Raw genomic sequence first — 19,980 nt, forward strand, 5'->3', positions numbered from 1 at the left:
AAAAAAATAATTAATAAAAATGCAATAAAACTATCCCCTATTTTGTAAACGCTATAAATTTTGCGCAAACCAATCGATAAACGCTTATTGCGATTTTTTTTACCAAAAATAGGTAGAAGAATACATATCGGCCTAAACTGAGGAAAACATTTTTTTGGGGGATATTTATTACAGCAAAAAGTAAAAAATATAGAATTTTTTTCAAAATTGTCGCTCTATTTTTGTTTATAGCGCAAAAAATAAAAACCGCAGAAGTGATCAAATACCACCAAAAGAAAGCTCTATTTGTGGGGAAAAAAAGGACGCCAATTTTGTTTGGGAGCCACGTCGCACGACCGCGCAATTGTTTGTTAAAACGACGCAGTGCCGAATCGCAAAACCTGGCCTGGGCGTTTGGCTGCAAAATGGTCCGGGGCTTAAGTGGTTAAAACTAGGGTTGTCCCGATACCACTTTTTTAGGACCGAGTACAAGTACCGATACTTTTTTTCATGTAGTCGCCGATACCGAATACCGATACTTTTTTTAAATGTCATGTGACAGTTTTCAAACCACAATACAGACTAAGGATATTTTCTTTAGAATTATGAAGAACTCTAACTCAAGACATTATAAAAGAATAAAAATGAGTAAAAATGAATAAAAATGTTTTATTTGCTTGTCACGCAGTAGTAAAAAACTCAAAGAATTTTCATAGAACATGTTGATAAATACAAAAAAAGTATTCTATTTAGGTATCGGGAGCATTTGCGCGAGTACGAGTACTCCCGCAAATACTCGGTATCGGTCCCGATACCGATACTAGTATCGGTATCTGGACAACCCTAGTTAAAACAAAAGGGCACAAACGCCTTGTGTATTATCTACAGCACTTTATTAAAGGAAGTAGTGTCACTACTTCCTTTAATAAAGTGCTGTAGATAATACACAAGGCGTTTGTGCCCTTTGTGCTGTCAGCATTGTATGTCAGCCAAGGAACCAAAGCACCCAACATGCGATAGAAACTCCTCTGGTTCAACTGGATGTCATAATAGCAACTGACTAGTTTCAGGGGACATACCCCCTTCTTCAGAACAAAACTGAGCTGCTATTATGACATCCAGTTAAACCAGAAGAGTTCGGTCGCATGATAGATGCTTCGGTTCCTCGGTTGACATGCAATGCTATCACTACCTTTTTACTTTGTGAGTATGTACTCTTTTTTTTTTTTTTATCCTTCAATAAACTGCTGTGGATAATGCACTAAGCGTTTGCACCCCTTTTGTTTAAACCAGGGGTCTCCAAACTTTCTAAGCAAAAGGGCCAGTTTACTGTCCTTCAGAGTTTACGAGGGCCGGACAGTGGTCAGTGGAAGTCGAAAAGGTCCCGATGTCAGTGGGAAAAATTAACATCCCATTGTTTGTTTCAGTGGGAGTAATTGTGCCCCGTCATTGGGTCCCATTGTCGGTGTCATCACTGATGTCACTGGGCTGGATTCAGGTAGATTTGCGCTTTTTTTACGGTGGCGCAGGGCAAATTTACTGCGCTGCCCTTGATTCACGGAGCAGTAATTTAAATGATCCCGTAGGGGGCGGGAATCATTTAAATTTGGCGTAGAGCGCATGCTCCGTAGGAAAATTCTACCGACGTGCATTGCGGCAAATGACTTTCGCAAGGACGTCATTTGCTTCAAAGTGAACGTGAATGGCGTCCAGCGCCATTCACGAATCACTTACGCAAACTACGTAAATTTGAAATTTCGCGACGTGGGAACAACGGGTATACGTAACATTGGCGGCCCCTGCTAATACCCTCTTTCCCCGAAAATAAAACCTACCCCTAAAATAAGACCTAGCGTACTTTTCCAGGAGGACTGCAATATAAGCCCTACCCCGAAAATAAGCCCTAGTTTAAAATCCTATAACCCACTCTATTACAGTAGTACACAATGTACAATGTGTGTGTTTCTGTAACATAAATGAAGGGAAGAGAGCTCTGGCAGGTCACAAAAGCGCAGAGCGGCGCTAAAATGAAGGTATTTGGCACAATTATATTACAGAAACACACATTGTACATTATATACTACAGTAATAGAGTGGATTATAGGATTTTACAAGCATTTTAGCTTAGTTCACACTGGGGATTCCTAACAGGCAGGTCGAGAGAGGGGAAGAGAAGACAGTACATTACATGGTAAGACCTACTCCAAAAATAAGCCCTACTGTGTCTTTTGTTGTCAAAATTAATATAAGACCCGGGCTTATTTTCGGGGAAACACGGTAGCAGGGGCAGCCTTACGCGAAAACCGCCGTACGGAAACGACGTAAACTGCGTACGCAGGGCTCGCGTAACGTTGTGAATCGGCGTTAGTATGCAATTTGCATACTATACGCTGAGCACAACGGGAACGCCACCTAGCGGCCATCGCAAGAATGCAGCCTAAGATAATCGTGGCATAAGAGCCTTATGCCGCGCATATCTTAGGCTGCAGTCGGCGTAACGAGGTTCCTGAATCAGGAGCATTCGTTACGCCGGGGCAAGTAAGCAATTGCGCTGTGTAACTATGGTTACACAGGCGCAATTTGCTTCTTGAATCCGGGCCCATTGAGAATAACTGTGCCCCATTGTTGGTGTCATTGAGAGGAATTGTCCCCTATCATTGGTATCATTGTAAGGACTTGTGCCCCATTTTTAGTGTCATTATGAGGATTTGTGTCCCATCGTTGCTGTCATTGGGCCCCATTGTTGGGGTCAGTAGGAGAAATTGTGCCCCATGGTTGGTGTAATTGAGAGAAACTGTGCCCCATTGTTAGTGTCAGTAGGAGAAATGATGCCACGTTGTTGGTATCAGTTGATGAAATAGTGCTCCAAGGGCGGGATAAAAGCTAGCAAAGGCCCCCGGGCCGCAGTTTGGAGACCACTGGTTTAAACAACTACTAGATTCTCTGATCCTAGGGGGCTGCATCGGCTTCACATGTACAGCGACTGATATCACTCATGACAGTCTATTCCATCTCTGCAGTCGCTGAGTGTTATGGTGTCAACTTCAAGATACTTTCCTTTTAGATAAACTGTAATTCATTTACGAGAATTTCCTGTCCTATAGCAGGGCTCGACAAATCCCGGTCGCCAGGTCACCATGGCGACTAGAAGTAGCGTCCTGGCGAGTGGGGTCTTGGCTTGGAAGGTGGGCAAAAATAAATAAATTTTGTTCCATAGGACCGGCGCTCTGCGGACTAGGCCGAAGCCGCCGCCTCGCCTAAAACATCCTGCCCGCCGCGATCCTGGGAAAAGGCCGCAAGCTATTTCTAGTCGCCATGGCGACCTGGCGACTCGATCGCGGCGGGTCCGTGATGTCCGCTAATTGAGGCCGCGGCTTTGCGGCCTTGTGAAGTCCCCAGCTCTTCCTTCTGTGAGCTGGCGCCATCTGGTGGTGTCCGTTGGTATTACAAGTTAAGCATTACAAGTTAAACAGCAATTCTAATGTAATTTTTCACTATTTTCACTGCCATCTTCTTCCCTCTAATTAGAACCCCCAAACATTATATATATTTTTTATCATAACACCCTAGAGAATAAAATGGCGATCATTGCAATACTTTCTGTCACGCCGTATTTGTGCAGCGGTCTTACAAGCACACTTTTTTGGGAAAAAAATTACACTTTTTTTAATTAAAAAATAAGACAACAGTAAAGTTATCCCCATTTTTTTTAATATTGTGAAAGATAATGTTACGCCGAGTAAATTCATACCCAACATGTCACGCTTCAAAATTGCGTCCGCTTGTGGAATGCCGACAAACTTTTACCCTTTAAAATCTCTATAGGCGACGTTTAAAAAAATCTACAGGTTGCATGTTTTGAGTTACGGAGGAGGTCTAGGGCTAGAATTATCGCTCTCGCTCTACCAATCGGGGCGATACCTCACATGTGTGGTTTGAACACCGTTTACATATGCGGGCGCTGCTCACGTATGCGTTCGCTTCTGCGCGCGAGCTCGTCGGGACGGGGTGCGTTTTCTGGCTCCTAACTTTTTTAGCTGGCTCCTAGATTCCAAGCAACTTTGTCAAACCCTGTCCTATAGTATTAAAGTTGTTTCTTTATGTCATAATACTGTACAAAGGGGTTATATACTAGAGATGTGTAATGAGTCAAGTAAAAGCTGCTATAGGTCTTATCAAATGTACAATTTGTACAAATTGTTTCTTGTCTCCATTCCAAATTGCGAAACCAAACTGGGCTGAAAAACATTTATTTTTCTCTGGTTTTTGGTTTCTCTGTATGGTTGGATTTCTCTCCAGCGCTAGAGAAGTTAATAAGTGGGTGTTACCCGTCTTCCTTATATGACAGAAAGAACAACACTGATGTACACAATAGTCCTCGCAGCCATGAATGTCGGATTAAGGTCCATCTCGCTCCAGTTCCCCGGGGCCCGGGCCCGTCTCTTGCTGCAGATCTCCAGGGTTGGGCGGATGCAGCACAAACCAGCGGCAACAGAAGCCGCTGCAGCAGCCGGAGTATTAGAGGGGGACAAAAAAATGAAAAACTTTGAAGACTTACCTGGACCTTCTGTACTCACCAACCTCTATTGGTACTTCATCAGAGGATACCTGTTCCATACACATGAGTTATCTGTAAGTATAGCGGCTACTAGAGTTCCTTGTAATTCCTAATTTAGCCACTAGAGAGAGTAAACAATGCCGAACCTGTCCACACAGGACGAATGTCCATTCATTAAAGTGGTTGTAAAGGCTAATCCGCTGACCACTGTGGCCCGGATTCACGTAGAATCGCGTATCTTTGTGCGGGCGTAACGTATCCTATTTACGTTACGCCTCCGAAACTTTTACAGGCAAGTGCCGTATTCTCAAACGAAAGTTGCGGCGGCGTAGCGTAAATAGGCCGGCGTAGGCCCGCCTAATTCAAATGTGATAGATGTGGGCGTGTGTTATGTAAATTTTATGTGACCCCATGTAAATGACGCTTTTTGGGAAAGGCGCATGCGCAGTCCGTGAAAGTATTCCAGTGCGCATGCTCCAAATTAACCCGCAAGAAGCCAATGCTTTCGACGTGAACGTAAATGACGCCCAGCCCTTTTCGCGAACGACTTACGCAAACAACGTAAAATTTTAAAAATTTGACGCGGGAACGACGTCCATACTTAACATTGGTACGCCTCATGTACGCCTCATATAGCAGGGGTAACTTTACGCCGGGAAAAGCCTAACGTAAACGGCGTATCTGTACCGCGTCGGCCGGGCGTACGTTTGTGAATTGGCGTATCTAGCCGATTTACATATTTCTAGGCGTAAATCAGCGTACACGCCCCTAGCGGCCAGCGTAAATATGCAGTTAAGATCCGACGGCGTAAGAGACTTACGCCGGTCGGATCTAATACAAATCTATGCGTAACTGATTCTAAGAATGAGGCGCATAGATACGACGGCTCAGACTCAGAGATACGACGGCGTATCTGGAGATACGCCGGCGTAACTCGTACGAGAATCCGGGCCTGTGTTTATTTGTCGCGTACACACGTTAATTTTTCAGCATGAAAAAAAACATTGTTTTTGAGCATGTCCAAAAAACGACGTTTTCCCAACTTCATCTTTAAAAACGACGTTGCCCACACACCATCGTTTTTTAAAAATGATCTAGCAAAGCGCGGTGAAGTACAACACGTATGACGGCACTATAAAGGGGAAGCTCCATTCGCCTTGGGGCTGCTTTTAGCTGATTCCGTGTTAGTAAAAGACGATTCACGCTTTTCTGTCTGTTACAGCGTGATAATTGTGCGATCTCCATTATGAACGGTAGTTTTACCAGAACGAGCGCTCCCGTCTCATAACTTGCTTCTGAGCATGCGCAGGTTTTTTACGTCGTTTTAGCCCACACATTTTTTACAACCCGAAAAACGACATAGTTTAAAACGACGTTAAAAAATGCAATATGTCCGATTTTTTTGTTTTTTTTGTTTTTCAGAACCTGAAAAATGATGTGTAGCCCACACACGATCATTTTAAATGACGTTTTTTAAAAACTACGGGCCAGATTCACATAGAAATGCGTTACGCTGCGGCGGCGTAACGTATCCCATTTACGTTACACCGCCGCAAGTTTGTGATTCACAAAGCACTTACCTGTAAACTTGCGGCGGCGTAACGTAAATCCGCCCGGCGCAAGCCCGCCTAATTCAAATGGGGCGGGGACCATTTAAATTAGGCGCGTTCCCACTCCGAACGTACTGCGCATGCTCCGTCCCAAAAATGTCCCGACGTGCATTGCGCTAAATGACGTCGCAAGGACGTCATTGGTTTCGACGTTAACATAAATGGCGTCCAGCGCCATTCACGGACGACTTACGCAAACGACGTGAAATTTAAAAATTTGACGCGGGAACGACGGCCATACTTAACATTGGTTAGACCACCTAGAGGGCATGCTTAGTTTTACGCGACGCATCTCTACGGAAACGACGTAAATTTAGATCGACGGGCAAAGCGGACGTTCGTGAATCGGCGTAACTAGTCATTTGCATATTCTACGCATTCTCTTTTGTGAATCTGGCCCTACGTTTTTTCATGCTTAGAATGATCGTGTGTACACGGCATATGAGTCCTAAAGGTGCCGTCACCATATTGCCCTCCTGAATTCTCGGTGAACGTCTGCATTGGTTTCCAAGAATCGGTTAATCCCCCTTACCAAACCGGTTCCCTCATCCACCCGATGGCGTGACAGACGCAGGGGAATTCTTTTCTCTCATAATACAACCTTCACCCCTGTAATATCAGATGTCTGAGAGGAGGTTCTGTGTTATTGTAAAGCTAACGTATAATCTGCTTATATTTTACCTCCCCTGGTTCCTTTTCTCATCCCGCCCCCCCCCCCCCCCCCGCCCCGATTCCCTTCTCACTTCCCATCCTTTACATGTTCATTACATACCAACTAACTAAGCAAACCTTCCCTTCAGTCTTGCACAGTTGTAGATAGGGATCGACGGATTATCGGTGGGCGATATTCACATTTTTAGAAATATCGGTCAAAAAACGGAATCTAGCAGCTGTTTAAACAAAAGGGGTGCAAAGGCTTACTGCATTATCCACAGCACTTTATTAAAGGATAAAGAAAGAAAAAAAAAAGAGTACATACTCACACAGTAAAAAGGTAGTAATAGCATTGCATGTCAACCAAGGAACCGAAGCGTCTACCATGCAATGGAACTCTTCTGGTTTAACTGGATGTCATAATAGCAGCTGATGTTTTTTCGGGGGACATGCCACCTTCTTCAGAGAAAAACTCAGTTTTGTTCTGAAGAAGGGGGTATGTCTCCTGAAACTAGTCAGTTGCTATTATGACATCTAGTTGAACCAGAGGAGTTCTATCGCATGTTAGACCAGTGGCGGCTGGTGAAGTTTTAGGATGGTGGGGGCGCAAGACCCCGCCCCTCCACTTGTTGTAAACCACACCCCTTATATAATCCACCTACTTTGTCCCCCGTATTCCACTTCCATCCACCCATAGTTTCAGGAATATGCAGCTCAGCATCACAGGACAGAGTATATAGCCCCAGCATCACAGGACAAAGTATATAGCCAAAGCATCACAGGACAGAGTATACAGCTCAGCATCACAGGACGGAGTATACAGCCCCAGCATCACAGGACAGAGTATACAGCTCAGCATCACAGGACAGAGTATACAGCTCAGCATCACAGGACAGAGTATACAGCCCCAGCATCACAGGACAGAGTATACAGCTCAGCATCACAGGACAGAGTATATAGCCAAAGCATCACAGGACAGAGTATACAGCTCAGCATAACAGGACAGAGTATACAGCTCAGCATCACAGGACAGAGTATACAGCCCCAGCATCACAGGACAGAGTATACAGCTCAGCATCACAGGACAGAGTATACAGCCCCAGCATCACAGGACAGAGTATACAGCTCAGCATCACAGGACAGAGTATACAGCCCCAGCATCACAGGACAGAGTATACAGCTCAGCATCACAGGACAGAGTATACAGCCCCAGCATCACAGGACAGAGTATATAGCTCAGCATCACAGGACAGAGTATATAGCCAAAGCATCACAGGACAGAGTATACAGCTCAGCATCACAGGACGGAGTATACAGCCCCAGCATCACAGGACAGAGTATACAGCTCAGCATCACAGGACAGAGTATACAGCTCAGCATCACAGGACAGAGTATACAGCCCAGCATCACAGGACAGAGTATACAGCTCAGCTTCACAGGACAGAGTATATAGCCCCAGCATCACAGGACAGAGTATACAGCTCAGCATCACAGGAAGGAGTATACAGCCTCAGCATCACAGGACAGAGTATACAGCCTCAGCATCACAGGACAGAGTATACAGCCCCAGCATCACAGGACAGAGTATATAGCCAAAGCATCACAGGACAGAGTATACAGCTCAGCATCACAGGACAGAGTATACAGCCCCAGCATCACAGGACAGAGTATATAGCCAAAGCATCACAGGACAGAGTATACAGCTCAGCATAACAGGACAGAGTATACAGCTCAGCATCACAGGACAGAGTATACAGCCCCAGCATCACAGGACAGAGTATACAGCTCAGCATCACAGGACAGAGTATACAGCTCAGCATCACAGGACAGAGTATATAGCCAAAGCATCACAGGACAGAGTATACAGCTCAGCATCACAGGACAGAGTATACAGCTCAGCATCACAGGACAGAGTATACAGCCCCAGCATCACAGGACAGAGTATACAGCTCAGCATCACAGGACGGAGTATACAGCCCCAGCATCACAGGACAGAGTATACAGCTCAGCATCACAGGAAGGAGTATACAGCCCCAGCATCACAGGACAGAGTATACAGCTCAGCATCACAGGACGGAGTATACAGCCCCAGCATCACAGGACAGAGTATACAGCTCAGCATCACAGGAAGGAGTATACAGCCCCAGCATCACAGGACAGAGTATACAGCTCAGCATCACAGGACGGAGTATACAGCCCCAGCATCACAGGACAGAGAATACAGCCCCAGCATCACAGGACAGAGTATACAGCTCAACATCAGCAATTATTAATGATGCTGGGGACATTTTGTTACTGCTTGTGGGGGGATTGTGGTTGGCATGGAAGATTGTTTTTGCTGTTGGGGTATTTACTCTGCATTCACACCTGAGCAGAGCATACACTGAGTGTATTCTATGCATTTTTGGGGCTTTTTACAGGTGTTTCATAAGCATTTTATAAGCATTTCTGCACGTCTATAAAATTTTAGGCATTTTTGTTTTGGCCAATAGAAAAAAGTATAGCTTTGTGACATTATAACTCCTCGTTTGGCTTGTATCATTCCTCCTGGATTTATAGTGTGGTGTGATGTTGTCTTTCTCTCTTGGAGGTCATGAACCATTGACATTAGGCTACAGCTTAAAGGAAGACGAGGAAGAAGATAACCAACACAAGGGATTCGCTGGGACTTGTAGTTCTCCATCTTCTCCTGGGGCTCATGGAGAAGATGGAGATTGGAGAACTACAAGTCCCAGCAGATTATACATACAATAAGGCTCTGAGGTGGATGGGTGTGGATTGCATCCCCTGGGGATTGGCCAAGGTTCTTCTAACTGGATTCAGCATTATGGCCCTAGATGGTGCTGAGGGGGAACATACTTACCTCCTATGATAGAGGTATGGCCAGTAGATGGCACTAACTATTATAGAAAATAAGTATGCTCCTCAGCCCTATATTCAAGGGGTTTTCCCGGGGTGATGCATGCAGCTGCAGACCTCATCCCAGAAAAGTGCAATACCACCAACCTCCAGTAAGCAGCAGCATTTCAACACCTAGACTGCCAGAAAGGTACATCTATTGCTTTTTCTTTTACAGGTATGGTATTGTATTGTATATAACATAAGTGACCAAAATATAACTTTTTTTTAAATGGAAAACAAATATTTGTTTTTAAGTGTTCCATAAAAAATTATATTCTCCTGGTTGTCAGACCTTTCAACCATCACCCCCCCTGTCTACAGCTTGTTCAAAGGGCTGCAAGAAAAAAACAAGCTTTTCTTCTGCTGGTGTAAATGAACCCCAAAGCTGACCTCCCTTCAAACAGCTAAATACACCAATGAAATACATATGCAAAGTCCTGTCTGGAGGGTCGGGAGATCAAATTTTTCTCTGGTGCAATTAAGGCCCCATTCATACTCTTGTATTGGTGATTTTAACGTGATACTGCGCAAGTGCATATCTAGCACAAGGCAAACAGGGGGAGGGCAATGCTGTATCCTGGCCTAGGCCAAAAAGGCCCAGGCCTAGCGCAGCACGTTGCAGGGGGGCAGCACGGACAGTGTCCCTGCCGGCTTGCGCTACACTGTTAGGCAAATTAGTTTAGCATCCCCATAAATTGGCCGCACTGCTTCCAGTATGTGGGCATTTGGCATTCTGCAACTGTGAGGGGGGGGGCCTCGCTTCTAATTTTTACCATCCCTGTCCCATTGCAGAGATTTCCCTTCACTTCCTGTCCCATAGCCAAACAGGAAGTGAGAGGAAATCTATGCAAATTAAGGGAATCCATCCCCCCCCCCCCCACAGGCCATCAGAACTAGTGTCCCCACTTGAAAATATTTCAATTGGGGGGTGCACGAGTTTAGTCAGGCCTAGGGCAGCACAAAACCTAAATACACCCCTGGGGGAGGGGGGGGCGCTGCCTCCAAGCAGAAGGGACACTGCAAGCAGTAGCATCACTACGGGGGTGCAGACCGCACCTGGGTGACACCCACTAGAAGGGACTGACTGTTCGGTGACATAGGAGCAGAGTGGAAGCAGGGAGGCGGCAGTGGCCACAGCCTCCAATCCAAGAAGTAGCCTACTTGGCAGAGCAGGTCGGAGTCCCGGGCTATGAGCATGCCGCTACAGCCTCGCAGCATACAGCTGGTAAAAAGGAGGCGGCGGGCTGTGGGAAGGTGAGAGTCCAATGTAAGTTTTTTGGGGGGGGCCCTCTTACCACCTCTATCTTTCTCACTCCCCTCTCTCTCTCACCCACTCCCCTCTTTCTCACCACTCCCCTCTCTGTCTCTCCTCTCCCTCTCTCACCCCCCTCTCTCTCTCCCCTCTCTGTCTCTTCCCTCCCTCTCTCTCTCACACACTCCCCTCTCTCTCTCACCCACTCCCCTCTTTCTCACCACTCCCCTCTCTGTCTCTCCTCTCCCTCTCTCACCCCCCTCTGTCTCTTCCCTCCCTCTCTCATACACTCCCCCCTCTGTCTCTCCCTCTCTATCTCTCACCCCCTTTCACTCTCCAGCCTCCCTCTCTCACCCCCTCCCTTTTTTATCTCGCTCAATCTCATCTCTGTCTCTCCCCTCCCATCTCTGTCTCTCCCCTCCCTCTCTCATTCCCTCTTTCTCTCACACTCCCCTCTCTGTCTCCCCTCTCTCACTCTCCTGCCTCCCTCTCGCTCACTCCCCTCTCTGTCTCTCACCTCCCTCTCTCTCTCAACCCTCTCCCACACACTTCTCACTCCGTCTCTCCCCTCCCTCTCTGTCTCCCCTCTCTCTCATCCCCTCTCTCTCCCGCCTCCCTCTCTCACCTCCTCTCACTCCCCTCTCTCTCTCACCCCCTCTCTTTCTCCCGCCTCCCCTCTAACTCCCCTCTCTCCCGCTCACTCCCCTCTCTGTCTCTCCCCTCCCTCTCTCTCTCTCCCACTCCCCCCTCTCTCCATTTTGCTGTGACTGCCACATGACAATGACAGCAAAATCTCACCATGTTTGGGGTGCCATTTAGAATGAATGGCACTCAAACATGCGTTGTGTCTTTTGCAGTGATTGCCAAGCAATTTGGAGTTGGGGCAGAATTGCACAGATTCCGCCGCAATTTCAGATCACCAAGTGTGAATGGGCCTAAGTAACAATTACGATCAAAGGCTTGAAGAGGGACAAGACCTATAAGTGTTACTCATCATGGGGAGACAGGGGGAGGGTGGCACAACTTTAGGGTGAAGGTCTGCTTTAACTGCAGAAAAATAATGTCTCCTCCCATGCTGGACAGGGCTGTTTTGTGTGGCGACTGGATGGACAGAAAAAAATATTTTGGTCTACAGGGCCTGAAATGCAGCCCCTGATGTCACCAAAGTGCCACATATAATATTTATTATATGTAATAACTGTCAAAGACTGAGGTCTTACTAAAGGAGGTGGTTAGAGACTGTTACATTAATGGTTGGAGGATAAACGTCATGCTGTAGGAGACAGTCAGAGACTGGGGCATATCGCATGGAACTGCAAGTGATCACAGCCCCAATGCTAACCAAGTCTCCCATTTGCTAGGTTCCGAGGACCACACTGCAGTGCAAACACCAAAAGGACTGTATTTGGCCCTCCGGCCGCAGGTTGGGCATCAGGGGTGTAGAGAGACACTGGGCCGGATTCAGATACATTGGCGTATCTGTCCAGCCCGCGTAACGTATCTCCGATACGTTACGCCGCTCTAACTTTGGGCGCAAGTTCTTCATTCACAAAGAACTTGCGCCCTTAGTTAGAGCGGCGTGGCGTATGTGTTACGGCGTAAGGCCGCGTAATTCAAATGGGGATGTAGGGGGCGTGTTTTATTTAAATTTATGTTTACTCCCGCGTTTTTGACGTTTTGGTTGAACGGCGCATGCGCCGTCCGTAAAATATCCCAGCGTGCATTGCTCCAAATGACATCGCAAGGACGTCATTGGTTTCGACGTTAACGTAAATTACGTCCGGCCGTATTCGCGAACGACTTACGCAAACAACGTAAAAAATTCAAAACTCGGCGCGGGAACGACGGCCATAATTAACATAGGATACGCTGCACTTACCCCTGCTATAGCAGGGGTAACTTCCCACCGGAAAAAGCCAAACGCAAACAACGTAAAAAAAAAAGCGCCGGGCGGTCGTTCGTTTCTGAATCGGCGTAAATGCTCATTTGCATATTCAACGCGTAAACGATATGGAAGCGCCATCTAGCAGCCGGCCTGGAATTGCAGCCTAAGATCCAACGGCTTTTTGGATCCCCCCCCCCCCCTCCGGTGTCACATTTGGAACCTTTCAGGGGGGAGGAGGGTGCAGATACCTGTCTGAGACAGGTATTTGTACCACTTCCGGGTTCTGACTCCCGCGGGAGTCCAGCCTCGTCTTCGCTGTCTTCTGGGAAACACTGTTCCCAGGAGAGAGCGAGGACCAGTGACGGCGCGCCGCGATCCTCGCGCATGCGCAGTAGGGAATCAAGCAGTGAAGCCGCAAGGCTTCACTGCCTGATTCCCTCACAGAGGATGGCAGCGGACTCAGCTGAGGACCGAGTGATTGGACAGGTAGGTGTACAATTTTTAAAAGTCAGCAGCCGCAGTATTTGTAAAAAAGAAAAACGGGTGGACCTCCGCTTTAACAGGCAGAAACAATCAACACGCTGAGATTAGGAGAAACTTGAAGAGCCCAGAAACATTTCAACAGAGCTCAGGCAGGTTACAGACTAGCAACAAACACACTGTTGCGAAACTACAAGTCCCATGAGGCATTGCAAGGCTGACAGTTACAAGCATGACTCCCACAGGCAGAGGCATGATGGGACTTGTAGTTTTACAACAGCTGGAGGGCCGCCAGTTTGAGACCCCTGATCTATATAATGCATTACAAAGGATTCCCAGAGCCCCATGGGTTATCCAATGAGACAGCAGTAATCTTCTAGAACAGGGGTCTCTTTGATTGGGGGCACAACAGCATAGGGCCATGACCCTACAAATGTGACATTTGATAAATACCATGTAGTTAAATCTGCAACCTGCTGGACCTCGATTAATTGTTTTTTGGTCATTGACAGATAAGATACAAGAAGCTTTACGGGCCGTTGTTCAAGACGGTTATTAGTCGTTACAAAATGGTCAATATTGCGGACCCCGAGCTGCTTGAAAACCTGCTGAGACAAGAGGGGAAATATCCCATGAGAACAGAAGTGGACCTCTGGAAGGAGCACCGGGATATCAGGAACTTGCCCTACGGTCCCTTTACTGAGTAAGTCAGCCCGACTGGTGATATCCCCTCTATAAATTGATGTTATAAAAAGTGCCACAACACAAAGCAGCCAATCGGGGGGAGGTTGTTATCAGTTTAAGTCTCAAAGACCACTGGCAGTAGAACTTCATCTGAGGTTTCAACCAGACAAATGGATCTTCTAGAACAGTGGTTTCCAAACTGCGGCCCTGGGGCCAGATGCGACCCTTTGCTTGCCTTTATTCGGCAAGCAGTACTGAAATGTTTTCATGGGCCGCCCCCCCCCCCCAAAAGATGCCTGAGGGGGGAGGAGACGAATCAGCGAAAGTTCCACTTTTGGGTGGAACTCTTCTTTAACCACTTCCCGACCGCCGCATGTACATGTACGTCGGCAGAATGGCACGTACAGGCACACTGGCGTACCTGTACGTCCCTGCCTAGACGTGGGTCGGGGGTCCGATCGGGACCCCCCCCCCCCCCGCTACATGCGGCGGTCGGATTCCCGCGGGGAGCGATCCGGGACGACGGCGCCGCTATTCGTTTATAGCCGCCCCATCGCGATCTCTCCCCAGAGCTGAAGAACGGGGAGAGCCGTGTGTAAACACGGCTTCCCCGTGCTTCACTGTGGCGGCTGCATCGATCGTGTGATCCCTTTTATAGGGAGACTCGATCGATGACGTCAGTCCTACAGCCACACCCCCCTACAGTTGTAAACACACACTAGGTGAACCCTAACTCCTACAGCGCCCCCTGTGGTTAACTCCCAAACTGCAATTGTCATTTTCACAATAAACAATGCAATTTAAATGCATTTTTTGCTGTGAAAATGACAATGGTCCCAAAAATGTGTCAAAATTGTCCGAAGTGTCCGCCATAATGTCGCAGTCACGAAAAAAATCGCTGATCGCCGCCATTAGTAGTAAAAAAAAAATAATAATAGAACTATCCCCTATTTTGTAAACGCTATAAATATTGCGCAAACCAATCGATAAACGCTTATTGCGATTTTTTTTACCAAAAATAGGTAGAAGAACACGTATCGGCCTAAACTGAGGGAAAAAAAATGTTTATATATGTTTTTGGGGGATATTTATTATAGCAAAAAGTTAAAAATATTGATTTTTTTTCAAAATTGTCGCTCTATTTTTGTTTATAGCGCAAAAACTAAAAACCGCAGAGGTGATCAGATACCACCAAAAGAAAGCTCTATTTGTGGGGAAAAAAGGACGCCAATTTTGTTTGGGAGCCACGTCGCACGACCGCGCAATTGTCTGTTAAAGCGACGCAGTGCCGAATTGTAAAAACCCCTTGGGTCATTTAGCAGCATATTGATCCGGTCCTTAAGTGGTTAATGTGGGCGGAACTTCGCTTTAATGAAAAGTTAAAGTTTGATTTCAAAGATGTCATTAGTATGTTGATGAGGGGGAAAAGGAGGAACCAGAGAACATGAAAAATATAAGCAGGGGGGGGGATATGTAATCTGGAGATGGGGCTGCATTTAGGTAAATGGAGTGACTTTAGCACAGCTGCAGAATGTCTGGAGAGCAATCATTGTACTTGTTGGATGGACTGTGGGCACGCTCTGTATCTCCAGGCAGGGACACAAGTGGTACGATCTTCGCACCGTGCTCAACAAGAAAATGCTGAAGCCAACAGAGGCCAGAGCCTACGCCGGGAGCATCAATGAGGTGGTGACGGATCTGATGGCGAGAATTCAGGAAATCCGCAGTGAGAGCTCCTCTGGAAATACAGTCCCTGACATCGGCAATCTCTTCTACAATTTCACCTTTGAAGGTATGTCATACAACAGAGAGCTTCCCTGTGTTTATAGCCTGTAAGCCAAGTGATAGTGGACCAAGCATTAGATATTAGGGGGCAGATCCACAAAGATCTGCCCCGGCGCATCGTATCTGAGATACGCTACGCCGCCGTACCTTACCTGGCTTTGGTTCGAATCCATAAAGATTTCGCTCCGTAAGTTACGGCGTCTTAGTGTATCTCAAGCGGCGTAGAATTCAAATTGGGCGGGTAGGGGGCGTGTATTTAAATGAAGCGCGTCCCCGCGCCGAACGAACTTTGCATGCGCCGTCCCTAAATTTCCCGCCGTGCATTGCGCGAAATGACGTCGCAAGGACGTCATTGGTTTTGACCTGGACGTAAATTACGTCCATCCCGATTCACGAACGACTTATGCAAAAAAAAATTAAAATTATACGCGGGAACGACGGCCATACTTAACATTGAGTACGCCACGAAATAGCAGCTTTAACTATACGCCGACTAGAGACGACGTAAAGGAATGCGCCGGCCGCTCGTACATTCGTGGATCGTCAGAAATAGCTAATTTGCGTACTCGATGCGGAAAACGAAGGGAACGCCACCCAGCGGACGCCGAAGAATTGCATCTTAGATCCGAAGGCGTACGAAGACGTCCGCCTGTCGGATCTAACCCAGATGCCGTCGTATCTTGTTTTGAGGATTCAAACTAAAGATACGACGCGGGAAATTTGAAAGTACGCCGGCGTATCAATAGATACGCCGGCGTACTCTCTCTGTGGATCTGCCCCTAGATTTTTAGGTTAAAGTGTTACTAAACCCAGGAGCCTGCATTCATTATATCTGGTCTCCCACAGTACACAGAACATGGAAATGCGATTATTTTAAGTAACTATAAACTGCTAAATACTTTTTCTCATCAGCAGTCTTGTGACTTCTATTAGTGTCTGGTTGAAGGGGTTGTAAAGGTACAATTTATTTTTTTTCCTAAATAGCTTCCTTTACCTTAGTGCAGTCCTCCTTCACTTACCTCATCCTTCCATTTTGCTTTTAAATGTCCTTATTTTATCTGAGAAATCCTCACTTCCTGTTCTTCTGTCTGTAACTCCACACAGTAATGCGAGGCTTTCTCCCTGGTGTGGAGTGTCGTGCTCGCCCCCTCCCTTGGACAACAGGAGAGTCAGGATGCCCACTAACACACAGCTCCTTTCTCTATCTGCAACGTAGAGAGCGTCCTGACTCTCCTGTAGTCCAAGGGAGGGGGCGAGCACGACACTCCACACCAGGAAGAAAGCCTCGCATTACTGTGTGGAGTTACAGACAGAAGAACAGGAAGTGAGGATTTCTCAGAAGAAATAATGACATTTAAAAGCAAAATGGAAGGATGAGGTAAGTGAAGGAGGACTGCACTAAGGTAAAGGAAGCTATTTAGGGGGAACATTTTTTTTATCTTTTCAACCCCTTTAAAGATTGTAGGAGGAGTTTTCATTCTCCTCTGACTGTCCTATGAGGCTGCATGACCCCTGACCCTCTGTCTGGACAGTGCTGATTGGCCCTGTGCTGATCACATGCACCCTCCCAGAAAAAAAAATAACTCTCTAGCAATACACATCAAACTGAGCATGTGCAGAGTGCCCCCAATGCTCTGTACTATCAGCAGATGGATTGGGGACAGTGAAAGAAGGGGAGGATCAGAGAAGACAGGCTCAAGCAGCCTTTTTACACAATGCAGAATATTGTATGGTCTTGGTTTTTTTTGTTTTTTTATAATGTTGGCCTCATTTACTAAGCTCTGGAGCAACTGCACTTTCACAGTCTATTTGCCTTTAGTACATCAACCCCTTTGCCTCTTTCTTTTATTCCCTAATGCTAGTGGATAAATAACAGAATCTTTGGCTATGGATGATACAGTTGCATGTTTCAGCTGTTAATTTTTTTTTTTTTCATTTAGGACTCTCTTACATCTTATTTGAAGCCAGATCTGGTTGCCTTAATAAACACATCCCTCTGGAGACCCAGAAATTTGTCGCTTCGATCGCCTTCATGCTGAGAAACTCCGTGTACGTCACTTTCATGCCACTATGGACCAGACGGGTCTTCCCCTATTGGGATCGATATCTCTCCGGCTGGGATACCATCTTTGCTTTCAGTAGGTGGAAAAAAATTCTAAAATGGTCTAATCTCTATAAAGATAGGTCCGGATTCAGGTAGATTTGCCCCTTATTTGCGGAGGCGCAGGGCAGCGTTTTTGCCCTGCGCCCCCGCAAATTTACTGCGCTACCCGCGATTCACTGAGCAGTAGCTCCGTAAATTGCGTGTGCGCTGTGTAAACTTGCCCTGCGTAAGGGCGCCTAATGTAAATGATCCCGTAGGGGGCGGGAATCATTTAAATTAGGCGCGCTCCCGCGCCGAGCGTAGAGCGCATGCTCCGTCGGGAAACTTTCCCGACGTGCATTGCGGCAAATGACGTCGCAAGGACGTCATTTGCTTCAAAGTGAACGTGAATGGCGTCCAGCGCCATTCACGAATCACTTACGCAAATTACGTAAAATTCGAACGTCGCGACGCGGGAACGACGGGTATACTTTAGCATTGGCTGCCCCTGCTATTAGAAGGGGCAGCCTTACGCTAAACACGCCGTACGGAAACGACGTAAATTGCGTACGCAGGGCTCGCGCAACATTGTGAATCGGTGTTAGTATGCAATTTGCATACTATACACTGAGCACAATGGGAGCGCCCCCTAGTGGTCATCGCTAGAATGCAGCCTAAGATATGCGTGGCATAAGAGCCTTATGCCACGCAGATTTTAGGCTGCAGTCGGCGTTACGATGTTCCTGAATCAGGAGCATTCGTAACGCCGGGGCAAGTAAGCAATTGCGCTGTGTAACCTATGGTTACACAGGCGCAATTGCTACTTGAATCTGGGCCATGGTGTTTATTACAGAGGAAAAAAGAGAGCCTTCTGCTGGCCAAAGCAACCAGGCAAATGCAAAACCATTTCTTTTTTAACCACTTAAGGATAGCCTAACGCCGATATACGTCGGCAGAATGGCACGGCTGGGCACAATCACGTACCTGTACATGATTGTTAAATGCCCAGTCGCGGGCGCGCGCCCGCGACCCGGTCCGAAACTCTGTGACCGCGGGACTCGCGGACCCGATCGCCGCTGGAGTCCCGCGATCAGTCCCCGAAGCTGAAGAACGGGGAGAGCTGTATGTAAACACGGCTTCCCCGTTCTTCACTGTGGCGCCGTCATCGATCGTGTGTTCCCTAATATAGGAAATCACAATCAATGACGTCAGACCTACAGCCACACCCCTCTACAGTTAGAAACACAGATGAGGTCACACTTAACCCCTTCAGCGCCCCCTTGTGGTTAACTCCCAAACTGCAATTGTCATTTTCACAGTAAACAATGCATTTTTAATGCATTTTTTGCTGTGAAAATGACAATGGTGCCAAAAATGTGTCAAAATTGTCCGAAGTGTCCGCCATAATGTCGCGGTCACGAAAAAAATCGCTGATCGCTGGCATTAGTAGTAAAAAAAAATCATAAAAATGCAATAAAACTATCCCCTATTTTGTAAACGCTATAAATTATGCGCAAACCAATCGATAAATGCTTATTGCGATTTTTTTTACCAAAAATATGTAGAAGAATACGTATCGGCCTAAACTGAGGAAAAAAATAGTTTTTTATATATATTTTGGGGGGATATTTATTATAGCAAAAAGTAAAAAAATATTGAATTTTTTTCAAAATTGTCGCTCTATTTTTGTTTATAGCGCAAAAAATAAAAACCGCAGAGGTGATCAAATACCACCAAAAGAAAGCTCTATTTGTGGGGAAAAAAGGACGCCAATTTTGTTCGGAAAACACAGCGCACGACCGTGCAATTGTCAGTTAAAGCGATGCAGTGTCGAATCGCAAAAAGGGGCCTGGTCCTTTACCTGCATTTAAGTGGTTAAAGGGGTTGTAAAGCTTTGTGTTTTTTCACCTTAAAGCGTTACTAAAGGAATTTATTTTTATTTTTTTAAATAACAAACATGTCATACTTACCTCCACTGTGCAGTTCGTTTTGCACAGAGTGGCCCCGATCCTCGTCTCCTGGGGTCCCTCGGCGGCTGTCTCTGGTCCTCCCCGCAATTAGTCACCACAGTCATGCGAGAGCTCGCATGGTGGTCACTAATTGCGGGCG

At 46.6% G+C, this 19,980-nt stretch overlaps 1 protein-coding gene across 2 annotated transcripts in view; it reads left to right on the forward strand.

Annotated features, from left to right (window-relative positions):
- The first annotated feature begins 4,318 nt into the window (after positions 1-4,318).
- Positions 4,319-19,980, forward strand: part of LOC120944206 (sterol 26-hydroxylase, mitochondrial-like) — a 34,799-nt gene continuing 19,137 nt past the window's right edge. The window contains exons 1-4 of one of the 2 annotated variants that reach the window (XM_040358162.1): positions 4,319-4,611; positions 13,832-14,022; positions 15,596-15,795; positions 17,729-17,926. In XM_040358162.1, the coding sequence (XP_040214096.1) occupies positions 4,321-4,611; positions 13,832-14,022; positions 15,596-15,795; positions 17,729-17,926 (880 nt within the window). In that variant the 5' untranslated portion in view covers positions 4,319-4,320. The remainder of the gene's footprint in view (positions 4,612-13,831; positions 14,023-15,595; positions 15,796-17,728; positions 17,927-19,980) is intronic. The other variant, XM_040358161.1, reaches the window with a different exon arrangement.

The sequence above is a fragment of the Rana temporaria genome, chromosome 6 (assembly GCF_905171775.1).
Source record: "Rana temporaria chromosome 6, aRanTem1.1, whole genome shotgun sequence".
NCBI lineage: Eukaryota > Metazoa > Chordata > Amphibia > Anura > Ranidae > Rana > Rana temporaria.